This window comes from Clupea harengus, chromosome 14 (genome assembly GCF_900700415.2).
Source record: "Clupea harengus chromosome 14, Ch_v2.0.2, whole genome shotgun sequence".
NCBI lineage: Eukaryota > Metazoa > Chordata > Actinopteri > Clupeiformes > Clupeidae > Clupea > Clupea harengus.
In genome coordinates, this window is record NC_045165.1 from 14,339,861 (window position 1) to 14,355,560 (window position 15,700).

The 15,700-nt window shown below is 42.8% G+C and overlaps 2 protein-coding genes across 2 annotated transcripts; both read right to left on the reverse strand.

The window, feature by feature from the left end:
- Positions 1 to 7,406: 7,406 nt before the first annotated feature.
- gdf7 (growth differentiation factor 7) lies at positions 7,407 to 13,709 on the reverse strand. The gene is made up of 3 exons (XM_042709825.1): positions 11,857 to 13,709; positions 8,021 to 8,683; positions 7,407 to 7,927 (listed from the first exon to the last, which is right to left on the reverse strand). Exons 1-3 carry the CDS (start codon positions 12,272 to 12,274, stop codon positions 7,584 to 7,586), a joined length of 1,425 nt encoding a protein of 474 aa, XP_042565759.1. The 5' UTR covers positions 12,275 to 13,709; the 3' UTR covers positions 7,407 to 7,583.
- On the reverse strand, positions 13,433 to 15,206 carry LOC116223513 (G-protein coupled receptor family C group 6 member A-like). Its single transcript, XM_031580550.2, has 3 exons — positions 15,112 to 15,206; positions 13,674 to 14,361; positions 13,433 to 13,565 (listed from the first exon to the last, which is right to left on the reverse strand). Exons 2-3 carry the CDS (start codon positions 14,276 to 14,278, stop codon positions 13,433 to 13,435), a joined length of 738 nt encoding a protein of 245 aa, XP_031436410.1. The 5' UTR covers positions 14,279 to 14,361; positions 15,112 to 15,206.
- Between the last annotated feature and the right edge of the window lie 494 nt (positions 15,207 to 15,700).

The window sequence follows — 15,700 nt, forward strand, 5'->3', positions numbered from 1 at the left end:
TCTCCAAGGACATATGACATCGATGGCCGCTCTTTGGCCATTGTCATCCCCCTTGAGAGCATGTCATTGTGATAGAAGTTGCCAACCGGCGGCTCTCTGTTAGTGATCCATAAGGTAGCTTCTTACATGGCACAACTTTGTCTTTCTCTGTTTAAGACTCCAGAACGGGCTGTGAAGACAAAAAAAAAACAATGCCAAATACTTTAATGACTTGAGATTTCAACAGGAAAGGAAGATCAGGTCTTTAAACAAACTGCCGTACGTCTGGATAAACAGACCCCCAACCTAGCCCCTGTCCTTTATATGAGGTTAAGGCAGGGGCAGAGTCCACGAGCCAGGTTCTGCCACTCGGAGTCTTCAGCTAAGCACACTGTATTGACTGTGCTACTTTAGAGACCAGTAACGTGTCAGTTAGTGCTGTGCTTGCTTTGGGAGCCGAAGAGAAGGCAATCTGAGGAAGCCACGGCCCTCTAATCTCCCTCCTTGGCCTCATAAAGACGAATGACAAAGCTCCTTAATTTGCTTATCCTTGATTTAAACCATGAGGCAAGGGTATTTCATTGGAAGAAATGTAGTAATCCCGCCTGGGTGGATTGAATTGTGGCAAAGCAAACAAGCTTTACTGTTTTACGTCTCCAGAGTGGGTTGGTCTCTCTTGTGGCAACGAGGAACTCTTCCAGAGAGATTCTGGCTTTTTTTTTTTTTTTCTCCTTCCAAGAAGCATCATCTGCGATGGATCATATTGTTCTGTCCATTGTTATATTTTGTTTTGACACCGTAATATCGTCTCTCATCCTGGCCTCCCCGTGAATTTGAAACCGGTGGAAGATCATCCAATACATCCTGAGTGGTCGAGCACTGGCACAGCAGGGTAGCACGTCTACTTTTCTCTCTTTCTTTCTCTCTCTCTCTCTCAGGTGAATAAAATGTTATTGTGCTGCTTCAGATTCAGCCATCAGGTGGATGAAGTGCCTGAGGAGGCAAAGCAGACATCACTCACAGACATCAGTTTTTCAGCTTTTCTTTAAGTTAGAAACAGACCTTTAGCTCCCTCATTCAAAGCACTGAAACTGTATGTCACAACATTTTTATGAATTAAATTGAATTAAAGTTTTACTTTTTGTTTTGTCATCCATGTGCTATGCCTAAACTATGACTATGACTATCACTTAATTCTTAGACAGCTGCAAAGTGCTATTTCATCACTAAATATCAAATACCATAAAGATTCTGTCACAGGACTGAACCACGTCAGTCTGCTGTGCCTTTGTCTTGTCTTATACCATGGTTGTGTTCATTAGTGAAAGCTTAAATGTTAGCTCCTGGTTGTAGATGGCAGGCTTTTCCCTCTGTGTTTTAGATGGTTGTGGTGAGCCAAATACAGCATTCAAAATAGCTACATTAAAGTAAGCCACCTCTTTAAAAAAAAAACATCAGTTGGGCGTCTTGTGTGTGATGAGTGAGTCATTAATAATACCAAAACATTGTTGTGTAGGTTAGACCCTCAGGATCTCTGAAGGTTTCTTCCCTTGAATGACTACCTCTGTTATAGGTCAATGTTTTGGATAATTAATATCAAACATCTTCCATTTCTGTTTAAATGGTTTAAAGCACTATCTGCTAAATTAACAGATGAAATTGAACATGTTTGAGTAAACGAATCAGACCTTTCGCGGCGTACTTGCATGGCCTAAGATGTCATTTCCAATAATGTAATTGAAAGTTATGGGACTATTTTCACTTCTTCTGGAAGCTGGAAGAGAAATTCACACTCAGGGCACCCACACTCCCTTGAACCACACCAGCATAAACAATGTTTTTTTTTTTTTATGGGGAGTGTCAATTAAAGATTAAATCACAAAAATGCACGCGCCCATCTGTAACTGTATTTGCTCATTCTGTATTTTTTTTCCTCTCTCAAGGAATATTTCACTTTTCTGTCGTGTCGTTTATTTCTTCAAATGAACCACCTGAAGACAGTCCAGCCGGGGCGTTGCTAGGAGTTGAAAAGATTTGGGGCTTAGCCCAGACCTGTAGGGAGGTCAGGGGTCATCCTCCCCCGGGAAGAAATGTTTAAACTGGCAGCTAAATGCGCCATTTTCACGCAGTTTGAGACAGAAACTGTAAGCCCAGAGACCGCCCATGACATGCAGGGCCCGTCATCTGACTCACATGAGCATTACCCCATCCATTATACCTCACTGCTGGTCTACATAAAAACATTTTTATGCTAGGTCACACTGACACGGGACAGGGACAAATCGACTAAATGGTTCTCATCATCTTATTCCCTTTTACCTTGCTCAGGGGATAACTCTTCCTCCACCTCCTTTTGCCTTTTCTGCACCTCTTTGCGTTCATCCATTTTATTTTATATCCTTCAAGTCTTGCATTATTGAATTAGCAAGCTTGCTACCACCAGTTGCAAATAATAACAAGCCCTGTAAGCGGTTTGCTCTCTCTCTTTCTCTCTCTCTCTCTCTTTTTTCTCCCTCTCCCTCTCTTTCTCTTTCTCTCTCTCTCTACAACATGTGTGTGTGACAAGTAATTTGAAGTAGATCTGCTGTTTGAATGACCAACAGAGGACCCAAAATATAGTTTTTGATCAACTTAACATACTGTTTTGAAGGGCATTAAGCATGGCCGAATAACAGATGAACCCAGGCCTAACGACGCCGATGCAGTCCAGCATAGGGCTGACTGGAGAGCTTTTCTTATCACTTATCTTTATCTGTGATAGACTTGCAAATGTGGAAACTTGTTCCTCAAGTCACTGAGATCTTCCAGTGGAGAGGTAGGAGTCACTTCAAACTAATTTACTTCTGTTCTCAAACAAATTTCAGAGATGTCACAGAACATTTTATTTTTATTTTTTTCGTTTTCTCTCTTTCTTCTTTTTGTCAGTTGTCGCATGTTGTCGAATTACGAGTTGATGTTTCATGAACATATTCTAATTTTTGTAAATCTCTGAGGACCTAAATGTCTAAACCGTACTCCATATAGTTTGAAATTCATTGCAGGTTTAAATATTTCACATATACAGTATGACATTTAATTAATATGCAACCTGTAAATATTAGACAGGATTAAGGCACCAATACCTACACCACTCGGAGTCTGAAGTAGGTTAAATTATTATTAATATTAATATATATGAAATTGTTAGGTTACATTTCCATAACCCACTTAAAAAATGCAGCATTCACAATTGCATCACTCTGAAGGATATGGTGGCTGCTATACCTATTCAGACGCATTGAGTGTCACGTAATACTAATGTATTTTTAAGCTTCACATCTTATACTAGCATCACAATCCACTGTGGGACGAGTACTTCCTGCTCGGGCAGCAAGTCAACATTTTTTCTAAACCTGCGACGGCATGCCACAGCCTCCTACATCACTGTACTTTCTCATGGAGGGATGTGACCCAGCAACCCAGGAGAGTCCAATCATTCCAAAAGCATTACTTCCCCTTACTAATATTGGAGTTCACTTTATCCTTTCTTCCATCTCTTCTGTCTCACACTTGTTTTTACTCTCAATCCTTTGTTTGGTCTCTCTATCTCTCCTTCTATATTATGTCCTCTCTATCTCCGTCCCTGTCTTGCTTTCTCTCCCTTTTTTGTTTCAGCACATCTCTTGATTTCGCTTTCCCTCGCCCTCTCTCTCTCTCTCTCCCTCCCTCCCTCTCTCCCTCTCTCTCTGTCTCTCCCTCCCTCCCTCCTTCTCTCTCTCTCTCTCTCTCTCTCTCTCTCTCTCTCTCTCTCTCTCCCTCCCACTAGCAAGCAGTATAGAATCCTGAATCACCTGAAACTTCCTGAATGCTTTGCTTTGCTGGCAAAAAAATGAGACAAAATCCAAACCAAATAATAACAATGGCAGAACTGGTTTAGTCAGACAGTTGCTGCGGGTTTTGCTCTCATGTCTGTCATCTGGGAAAAGAGATTCACAGAGGGGGCGCCATTTTATTATCAGTACATTTCTTTTTATAACATCATCTGTACAAAATATGTACCACAATAAAAAACAGAAACCTTTATCATAAAAAGAGGGTACAATGTGCTTATGTTTTTTGTCTCAAATATATTTATATTTTTATATTTATATATATACTACTAAATAATATTTCCAGAAGAGAGACAAATACATTGCTGTTTACAGTTAATTTACAATTAAATTATATACACTCCTTTATAAATCGTACAACAAAAACATTCTCACAGTGCATTTTTTTTAGGTTATAAACAATGGGGGACAAACTTGCTTTGAAATCCTGTCAAACATTCATTGGCACATAGTCCTAATGTTTTCAATAGATGGGGCTCGAAAAGTCATGTGTTTTTTTTTTTTTCATTGAGATGAAAATACTATAAATAAACAGACTGGAAAAATGCTGGTCTAATTTAGTTAAATACCACATCATAAAAAAGAGCCTTTCAGCATACTCTACATTCAGACGTGAGTGAACATTTGTACACATTTACCATATGTAAAGAGATAATGCAAAACATTGTTTCCCATACAAAGACACAACAAAACTACATAACTGTCCAAAGCCCACATTTGAATTCTTTGTCAAGTCTGTTAAATAGCTCATGAAAGGGTAGTGATGACAGCACTCTGCTAAAATGCACGTTTGACATTTAACTGTTGGAAACGGCGAGCCAACAGCATAGAGGTGTGTCTAATTGTTTTGCTGGACTGTGTCAATCATGCATGTTTTACATTACACTACCAGAGAGGTCTTGGCACGCTTAATTACGGTTCCTCTGTGCCAGTTCTCAGCAGAGCAAAACACGGAGAGAAAGAGAGGGAGGGATGGAGAGAGGGAGAGAGGGAGGGATGGAGAGAGGGAGAGAGCACAGAGAGGCCCCTGGAGCAGGTAGAGTCCTGATAACCTCTGCTGCCTGCAAGAGTTGTTTTAAAACCACCATTTTAACACCATGACCCAGCACCAGTGATGTGACATGGGCCCAGTGGGAACAGGGGTTTCTATCTTTTCGAGAAAATTGGGGAAATAATTATACCGTGAAACATGTCGCGAATCAGACAACTTTCAACAACCCGGCCGCTGACCTAAATCCGAATGACTAGGTGGAACTTCACAGAGGCGGGAAATACATGGCTATCGAGTCACCATGGCGACAGCGCTGCCTACAGAAGATAGCATGAAATGGCTGTGGCTACCTGCCGTGACAGGAAATTACACCTATGGTGGGGGGTGAAGGGGGGAGGGCTCCTGGCTGTATCAGGGGGAGACAGAAATCCATCTCCACTAAAATGAGTTTTCTACTGCTCCGGAGTATCTCTCAAGAAACAAGCTAAGATGAACTGTGCTTAGTTCATGGTTCTGTACACTGGTCATTTCTGGGGACCTCTGTTGAGCTCTGTGTTCAGACAGTGAGCTTCGTGAACAGGCCCTCCAGCCAATAGTGTTACTGGCCCCCAGCAGAAATCTGTAGGAATGGCCCCAGAAGGTTTTCATTTGGATGGGATATTTGTTTGCATGAGCAACTTAGATATGCAGTGTTTGAAAACAAAAAGCTTGTATAATCTGTTACTTTTTCCATGTAACAAAATGCCTCTCACAAAATGAATGATATACCTGCTCCTATTAAAAGAAAAGAAAAAAATGAAATTATATGCTGCCACTTCATATTTGTTAAAACAATGTGTTTGGCATTAAATGCGTACCAAAACTAAACATACAAACTGAATGACTGCTCTTCTTAATGCCAAAAGAAGTCAGACGGGTCCCACCCGTAAGCATTTAGCCCATTCATTTGTGTATACAGGTTTGCTCTGTCGTGAGAATGGCACGATGGGACCTGCAGTCAGTGTTCGAGCCAAATCCCCTCATTGTCCTTCTGTGCCACTGTGCATAGATCAGACATTGTCACTGATTTGCTTGTGGTCAGTTTGTTTAAGGTTATGATTCCTAATTCCTGATACCACAGTAAACAGTTTTGGTGAGTTTTATTTAAAAAAAAGAAAGAAAAAAAACATGGAAAATGGTTGAATGTAATGCAGGCAGCTGAAATAGAGAAGTGCAAAAAAAAACAAGCCCTGTTATGAATTATGATGCTGCAGAACAAAAGAAAAAGAAAAGCTGAATTGGATCCTGGTTAGAGAGGAGAAATTATCTGAACTCTACTGAAGAAAACTGGGTCTGAGCGTATGTTCTTGCTGAGAACAAATTGAAAAGTAAACTAATACTCAAGATAAACAAGATATGTGTCTAAAACGATGGAAAGACTAAAAAGTTGGTTTAATACAATTGCCAGTGACTCTGATAAGAAATAAACCTTGACACTGGAATATGATTAGTCCTAAAACTTCCATGACATTATCCTTGAAAAAGGAATAATAAAAGCTGTTTTCTCAATGCAGTAAGCAAAAATAGGAGGAATGGTAGCACGCCACTGCTTTCTTTTCCTGTTATGTGGCGTAGTCAGAAAGATCACTTCCAGTATTCCACACAGCGTGTTATGCTCACTACCGAACCGCGTTGACAAATCTGGTTCAGATTCATAACTCAACAGCAGATCTTCAAATGACCTCAATGCGTTCACCAATAATTTAGTATATTGTCACAACGTACTTTCTTTAAATATATAATATTGTTGAATATGATGCTTGGTCGTTGATAAACATTAGTTACTGAAGTATTCTCTAGCACATCGCTTGAGCTCTCGTGCACTGACAAAAAACAGAATAGGAAACAATCCATGAGCTGTACACGTGTACCTACATACACATTACATCACAATGCATTATGGAGTAGTACGGCGCACACTACCATGGGGATAACGAATGCCTCTCAAATGCCACTAATGATTTTTGGAGCCTTGACCAGATCCAGACAGCTATATTTCTCATTTCCTTTTTATCTCAGCTCATTTTCTAAGTTCACGGAGCAAAGTTCCTCCATTTACAAACTCTATATGTTACAGTTGCTTGCCCTTGTTGAATGATGTTTATGTTCCAGATGGTCCAGCAATGTTCTGCGGCTGCCAAGAAACATTAGCACTCCATCACACAGTTTACCTCTGACAGTATGCATTGTAACCGTTAAGAATTCCAGACCTAACTTTCTTATGGACCTGGAGTTTATTTTTTCATTCAGTGAATTTGGTTGGGGGAAGCAGAAAAAAAACTCTTTTGAGAGGGTTGGGAGGGGGGACTTTGTCTATGGCCTCATGCCCATTTCGAACACAATCAGAATGCCCAGTGACAAACTCTCAAATAAACACACCAACACCCACACACGCAGACACGCAGACACGCACACGCACACGCACACACACACACACACACACACACACACACCCACACACACACACATACACACACACGGATCCATACACACACACACACACACACACACGCGCACACACACACACACACATACACACACACGGATCCATACACCATGCTCCATCCCCACAGCATAAGCATGCCATGTGTAAAAAGTGTAAGGAAGAGGACAGAGAGATAGAGAGAGGGAGGGGTGAAGGACAAGACAGGGACAGTCCGAGTCCAGGGCTGGCGTCCCCTTGTCCCAGCCCGTGACCCTCAGCGCTACCTGCAGCCACAGCTCTCCACCACCATGTCCTCGTACTGTTTGTAAACCACGTTGTTCCCCGAGTCGATGTAGAGGATGCTGATGGGGCTGAGCTTGGAGGGCACGCAGCAGCTGGGCGGCGTGGCCTCGGGGTCCATGGAGTTCATGAGCGTCTGGATGATGGCGTGGTTGGTGGGCTCCAGGTGCGAGCGCAGCGGGAAGTCGCACACGCCCTCGCAGTGGTACGCCTCGTAGTCCAGCGGGGCGATGATCCAGTCGTCCCAGCCCAGCTGCTTGAAGTTCACGTGCAGCGCCTTGCGGCTGCAGCGCGTACGCCGGCGGCCCCCGCCACCGCTGCCTCCTCCTCCTCCAGCTCCGCCACCACCTCGGCCCCCGCCACCGCCGCCACCCCCACCAACACCTCCTCCGCCTCCACCTCCTGGTCCAGTGGCGCCTCCTATCCCTCCAACCCCACCCCCTCCTCCTCCAGTCCCTCCTGGACGGCCAGTGAGGGCAGTCCTACGGCGTCTGCGTCGCCGGAGTCGACGGCCCTCCATTCCGGGGTCGAAGGGCAGCTCCGTGAGCAGGCTGGATCCGGCCATGACCCTCATCTTCTCACGGATCTCCCTGAACAGGTTCTCCTTACGCCGGGTCCGAGTGAAGGCCACCAGCAGGGCCCTCTCCTGAGGTTCCAGCGCCTGCCGCCCGTACCCCAGGGCCCAGGGAGCAGTGGCCTCGTCTGTTGCGTCCGAAACCACGACCACATCGAAGCACAGTGGGCTGACTGCACCGCCGCCACCTGTGCTCCAACGTAGCTTCCGCTGCATCTTGAGACTAGTGCTGACGTCAAAGACATCCCACTGCGTCCCTGTGCCAGAGTCCAGAATGTCAATGGTTTGCGAGCCGATCGGTTGCCGCCGGCCCACTGGGTTGCTTTCGTCACTCGAGCAGGGGTAGAGGAGCACCCGGTACAGGCTGCCACCCTGGGACAACTCGTGCAGCAAGTCCGGCGGCGTCTTCCGCAAGATGCGCAGCTCGGCCTCCACCAGTTCGTCTGCTCTGGAGAGACTCGACAGGTCGAAGACATAACGCTGCCTGGTCTCAGTCAGGGGGTAGTCTGTGAACAGACGAAGAAGGACAAAAGGAGAAAGAGAAAAGTGTGGCATGATCATTTATGTGAAAGAGCGAAACAAAAAAAAAGATACAAGAGGAGAAAATCAAAGGTGTAGAATGATAGGATTGCGCACACAAACGATCCGCCAGGGATCCTCCCAAACCAAAACAATGCATCAGCACTTCGTCTAAGGCTGCATGCTTTGCAAGAGACAATTCCCACAGTGTATTAGACTGCATATCACACATTCTCCAGCCAGCACTATTTACAGTCTGCCGAAGGGGCTTTGTTGAAAATGCCATACACATGGCAAGTCTTCTCCGCCCTCGATGAGAATAACATTTGGGGCCTGAATCGTTTCTCCAAATGCAAGCACTGGAGAAGAGTGAGTGAGAGAGAGAGAGAGAAAGAGAGAGAGAGAGTGAAAGAACGCTCAGACTCGGCCAGGTGGGGAGGACTTGGCTGACCTGTCGGTAGGCCTCTCAGCCTTTGGCAGTATCTGCTAATTACACTGATTGAGTGAGAAGAGGCTTTGGTGGGATGCTGGCAATCACTGGGGCCTCGGGGTCTGCTCCCTCCTCTACGTCCCTCTCTCCTTCCCTCCTAACCACCCCCCCACCACCACCACCACCACCACCACCTCCTCCTCTTGTGCTCCCTAACCCCATGAAGCGGTTGTAAATCGTAAAGGAGTGGTGGGTGGCTGGGGGATTGTGAGCTTCTAAATTTGAGACATTTACAAGAAAGAGCTCGCGGATGAAGATGGATGCCTGCAACATTTAATTGCGAGCTATCGCCATATGCGGTGTGCAGTAAGAGCTTTGTCTTTGTCGCCAATAATGAAAGTCAAAGTCTGACAGGCTGTCGATGTTTTATACTTGTCCTCTCCCCTCACCTTTGTGCGCAGAGGTTTCCAGAAAATAGTCTTTTTTTTTTTTTTTGGTCCCACTTCTCCTTCTGCCGAGTCCCCCAGACAGCTGAACTGATGCAGAGAGAAAGGTTGGCTAAGGGAGACCAGACCGACTGTCTCTGTGAAAAATAAGTTTTGATGTTGACGTCTTGACGTCCAACAAAAACAAGGCCCTTTTTAGAAAAAAAAGAGCCACACAACCTGAAACCCAGACCGCAGTTTTCATGCTTAAAACATGAAGGGAATCACTTCAACACACGCAGGGAGACGCGGGGGGGGGGGGGGGGGGTCATGCGAGGGGAAAGAGATGCAACGAAATAAGTGGAATTGCTTGCAACCAGTGGCCAGACAGGATGTGTGTACCTGTAGCCTGTCCAGTGACATTGACACACACACGCAAAGTCTGAGAGGTGAGACACACACTGAGAGGAAGATGACAGACTGACAAGGGAGAGAGAACAAAACACAAAGGGAGAAATAGAAAAGGAATGTTACTCAGGTAAAAGGTGAGTGTATATATATACATATATATATATGAGAGAAAGAGAGAGAGAGAAATAGAAATAGAAATGGAATGCGACTCAACTACTGGTTCTCATATCCGCTTGCCCGACTAAACTGTGACATAACCAGCAAAATCGCTCTTCAAAATGAGGTTTCAGGGCTCTGTTATTACTGTCATTTTCTGTCTGGATTCCTTTTTTATTTACCTAATGATAACAGATTGGATCAAGATATCTGTCTGGTTTTAGATATGCAACCTTGCAGACTGATTGGCTTTTTTTTGGGGGGGGGGGGGGGGGGGTTGGAGTCTACTGAATACTTTCTTTGAAGGCCTGGGGCCTATGTTAGAGGAATACCAAAAGACATTGTTATTGTCATTTGTTGTTATCCATAGCAAAATCTTTTCTATCCTTGTAATAATATAAACCTAATAACCTAAATAAGCAGGAGGAAATATTTCACAGACTTTTATTGTTAGTTCAATAATCCAGTGAGACCATGTTGGACACTTGTCATATAAATGTGTATTTGCCTGTCCACATTAAGGGCGCCTTTTGAAAATGTAGATTAGGCTGCATGGCCAGTAGGCCTACGCGCACGAACCCATGCCATTGTGCGCTATTTGACTTCAGTGGGTCCAACAGACGATTCAATACATAGCCCGTTATTCTAGAAATGTCTCTGATACTCACTAAACGCTCATTTTTCTCACCATGACTTCAGTCCGTGGTGAACTTTGCATAATAGTCTAAGAAGTTTGAAGTTTCTGGTCGGTGAAGTCGAAAGGGCTGACAAAGAGTATTTTGTTAAATACATACTACGTGACAATCTTTATTTGAGCATCGGTTTTAAATTACACGTTATGTTGCTCTGTCTTTATCAGCAACACCTGTGCGGGGCAAGGCACACTGTTTAGCTCTAGGTGCCAGGGACGTTTATTTATCACAGATGTTGGAAATCCGAGACATTTGACTTCACATTTCTTTAAAGGTATTTTAAGTAAATATCCAGGGCGTAAAAATGTAAAAGAACTGTCACTGAAATTCAGCGAATTTTAACCACTACAACCCTAAAATAACGGGACCCGTAAGCACCATGTAAATTGACTCTCGAAAATTACGTCAGGAATAGTCTGGAAATGAGAGACGCTATAATATTTCATAGGCTACCTAAAGAGGATGGGCAGTCTTTGAAATTTGCTAATACGGTCTACACTATAAGAAGAAACATCGCTTTTATTCGGCAACAATTGGTGCCCCGAAAATGCGGTTCTCTAACACTAAAAAGTTTGTGGACGTTCTGGCAGAATGCTCCTAAATGAGGTTTGAATTCAACAAATTCAGTCACTGAAAACTGATCACATTGTAGGCCTGTTAAGACCAAATAGGTTATGTATTAAACACAAGGAAGGATGTTGGAACAAATAGTTTTATAGCCTATGATACAACAAAATATACCAAATTATACCAGCCACTTAATTGCTTAATGTTTTCTAAGCCTACTGTTTGCATCTTGTGCCTGCAAAGTAGGCTAATAAAACCGTTCTTTAAAATAAATTATTTATTATTATTATTCTAATGAAAATCCTACATGGTCCTAACTTGAATCATTAATGTAATGGTAATGAAACAAGTAGCCTAATAAATAACCAGATCCATGCGCCGGTTTTTTTTTTTGGTTTTGTTTGTTTTTTTGCGACAAAACTAAATAGCCCAAAATCATTTCACAATAACATTAACAGTCCATTTTCGTTAGCACATACCTTTTCCAATGTCCATGAAGCTGGTGACTGTGTTAGCGTGCCTCGTTGAACGGGAGACGCTGTTATTACCTCTCCTCTCCAGCTGAGACAGAGTCCTGTACAGTGATATCATATACGACGGTATGTGAACTGCAGTACCATTCCGCGGAGTTTCACTCCTGGGGATCGCACTCGATTGTCCTCGATTCTGCACATCCAGATGCGAAACAAGCCCGTGGTCATCCGCAGCGAAAGGGTACTTCAGTGACCCAAGGACCGCTGCATGAAGACCATTCGCAAAGAGGAAGGAAACACAAAGAGAAAGAGCGGCAGCCTTCATAGGATTCATTTTCAGTGGTCTCTGGCCGAAATGGGAAAGTTGGAAGGGTTTGATGACTTTGGAAACTCCCCTTTGCTCTATAGATAATGTTAATATCATGGATCTGACTGACACTGAGTCAGTAAATTGCCTGTTGCACTGAATGGTATCGGCGCCCCCTCGCGACCGAGCAAAGATACGATAAAATGAACAAAGATCCTCAGCAACTTCAGAACTATTTTATTAAGGAAATCAAATACCATTTTGTTTATCAAAACCAGGACGACCAATAACAGCTGTTTCAATAGGACTGGGAGAATACAATCTCTTACATGACCATTTATCTATCTCAGACGTATTTCCCAAAACCTCGTTAGCCTATATGGCCAGCTGCAGGCCAAATAACAAATTACGACTTATATCTAGTCAATATAAAATAGTCAGTAGTACAGTGGGCTATGAAAATGTCTGTTTGTCCAGCATTTGCGGTTGTTGTTTGTTTTCTGGTTCCTGTTATTCCTGTTTTCGTTTTTAGATGTAACAACATGAGCTTGAAAAGACTATATCAGAGGTAAAGGTGAGAATTGACGTTAGGTAAGGTCCGGGTCGAAATACAATACACGGTGCAACTTTTTCTTGCCTGAGTGCAGCAGGTCAAATTATGTTTTATTTAAAAAAATAAATGAATAAATAAAAAAGGTTAAATAAGATTACTTCAAACCATTATATGTATGGATGTTATCAGCCAGTGAATAACAGTTAATTATAATCACCATTATCCCAATGACTATCATCATTACTGTATCATTTGTAATTGATGTTCTATGTGAGCAGCGTCACCTTGTGGTAATAAATCTGTTAACCTGACAAAGCTGCCTAAGCCACACGAAGGTCCTCAGCAAGAGCAGGGGTCAACCAATGAGGAATGTAAGAGATGAAAGTGAATCATAGTCAGACTGTTATAATATTCACAAATTCATGCAATCATTTCCAAAAAGACAGATTACAAAAAAAGGGAAAGAAATTTGAGGAAATCTGCAAGCATTTTGGCATCTCCATTATTACACAGTATTTCAACAACCTTACGATAGAAATAGGCCTAAAAGTTTTCATTAAAGCTGTTCAGTCTTTGATTTGAATGCACATACCGGTATGTATGTAACCAAATGTGTTATCTTGTATCTGAAACTTGTATCAATCTATTGCATCTATCTAACAATAATTTTTCTTCTTTCTATATGTGCACTTGTAGACATTACATTATAGACTGACAGGATCTTAGGAGCTTACAACCGTTATGGTCTGTTTTTGGTAATGGTTACGTATGTACTCTGTTATGGCATTCTCATTGTTCATGTCCCTCTTAAACACTATGATGTAGCATTTTGGGGCAAAGTGGCAGAGGAAGACACTGTATGTAGACACCAAGAGCGCACAAGCAAAAACGCCTTGCCTAGACATGTGAGTGGAAGCCAGACTGAACGGTATGAAAAGGATACACACCACAAGATAGACCAACATGCTAACGGTGACATATCGAGCGTTCTTATACAGGTCTGGGAGTCGCCTTCCTTTGTAAGCAAATATAAAGCATACAAGGGAAAGGAAGCCGACATAGATATACATGACTAGAGACAGTGTCCAGGACCCATAGTGACATGTAATTATGATTTTGGTTTCATGGTGATAGGAGATCACCTTGTGAGGGGGGTAAAGGGTTAACCACAACGCACACACCACTCCCTGAACCCCGGCGCAAACGCTGACGATCATAGCAGGCTTGTTGAAGCGTTTGAGTGTTTTGTCCAGCTTCACGTGGAAACGGAAGCCCACGTAGATCTGGAGCAGGTTTGCCAGGATGCAAGCAATGCAAATGGTGAAAGCCATGAGGAAGAGAGGCGTGCTGATCTTGCAGGTCACCTCTGTGGGTTCACTGAGGCCCACAGCCACACTGCAGAAGCAGGCCAACAGAGACAGCATGGCCAGGAAGCTCAGGTTGCCTCCAGCGGCTTTAACGATGGGGGTGTTTCTGTGCACGGCAAACAGTGCAGCCACTAGGATGAGAAGGATGACCCCCAGGCCAACAAACACGGCCATGGTGATGGCAATGCCATCAGTCCACATGAGGTAAGTGATCTCTTTGTTCAGACACCCGTCCTTCTGAGGAGATGCATACTGCTCACTGGGGCAGACCTCACATTCTGATCCTGATTGGTTATAGATAATATATAGATGAATCGGTCAATCATTGTTTGCTTACATAAACATGCAAAGGTTTCTGAGATAACAGACACCATGTAAAAATAAAAAAAAACAACAGCATTTTGGACAAATTTGCCTAAGGTGAGTTTTTTTTAGTAGTTTAGATACGATTGAGGAAGCCTTTGAAAGGAAGATTCTAAACTATGCCAAACTGGTTGCGGTTCACAACCCCAGTGAAATGCTCACAAAAGGCGTCTTTGTTGTTGTTATTGTTGATAAGTATCGGTATGATGGTTGTAGTGCAACCTGCTGTGTTGTAATACTTAGGCTAAGTTGTTGGGTATGAATACATGCATGTGACAGTGAGAGGTATTGCCAGTGTGTGAAGTCCCCAACCAATAGCACAAGTCGTTTTACAACTTTTCCTGTGTATAACTAAAAACATGGAGTTAAAGAACAAGAGTATAATTTGTTCTGTCTATTAAACCAATATGGTGTATGGTAAAACTAAATTAATAACTTATATGGTGTAAAAACTGTTCACATGGGAAGATAGAATGCAAATTGAAGCATTATAAATGTACGCGTAATGCCACCCAAGCTAACCACTCCCCCCCCCCCCCCCCCCCCAAAAAAAATTATTTACCAGATAAATAAACAAATGTGAAACATGACACTGAAACATATTAATTTGTAACCATATTCACTTCCTGTATATACAAGTGCCCACAAAGCTGGGTGCTTAGCATACTTACCACCCCCTTTCGAGAAATACTTGTCACTACAGGGATGACATGTTTTGCAGCAGGAGTTATTTAGCTGTCTCAGCTCATAGCCTGGATCGCAGAATTTGCTGCAATTTGTTTCCTGAAAGTATTCAAAATCAATTAAGCTTGCTTAATTTTGTCATCAGTGCTATTAAGTTGACACTTGATTTAATTGTTGGTTGATATTACAATATCGATGAGTGCACAAATATTAGTAGTTAGCTACCTCACATTATATTTATAATTTGATACAACATAGTGGTCTAGTAATGTACATTTATAATATCAAAATAGCTGGCATACAGAGTAGTTGTCCATGGAAAAATTAGAGTACAGCTTTATGGTTCCTGATGTCTCGTACTCTCCAATGGAGATGATATTGACTTTTAAACCCTCGATTTTCCACTCGAGAATATCTTGCCCAATATTGGGGTCTCCACTCTCATCGAAAAATATGTGAGTATTGTTGTTCACTGTAGTGTTGACTTTCTGTATCTCGTCTAAAAGCTAGAAGAAAACACGAAACATAACAAGTACAAGTGTACATGCATATATCTAGACATTACACAGCAGGGAA

What these genes read in the sequence shown, in the direction of transcription:
- gdf7 (XM_042709825.1), bottom strand. Translation starts at nt 12,274, where the DNA reads ATGATATTAACATTATCTATAGAGCAAAGGGGAGTTTCCAAAGTCATC. An exon ending in CTTCATGGACATTGGAAAAG is followed by an intron (nt 8,684 to 11,856) that starts GTATGTGCTAAC and finishes GTCTGTTCACAG; the next exon opens with ACTACCCCCTGACTGAGACC. An exon ending in TGGGGTTGGAGGGATAGGAG is followed by an intron (nt 7,928 to 8,020) that starts GCGCCACTGGAC and finishes CTGGAGGAGGAG; the next exon opens with GAGGCAGCGGTGGCGGGGGC.
- LOC116223513 (XM_031580550.2), bottom strand. Translation starts at nt 14,278, where the DNA reads ATGTGGACTGATGGCATTGCCATCACCATGGCCGTGTTTGTTGGCCTG. An exon ending in CGATATGTCACCGTTAGCAT is followed by an intron (nt 13,566 to 13,673) that starts GTTGGTCTATCT and finishes GTCTACATACAG; the next exon opens with TGTCTTCCTCTGCCACTTTG.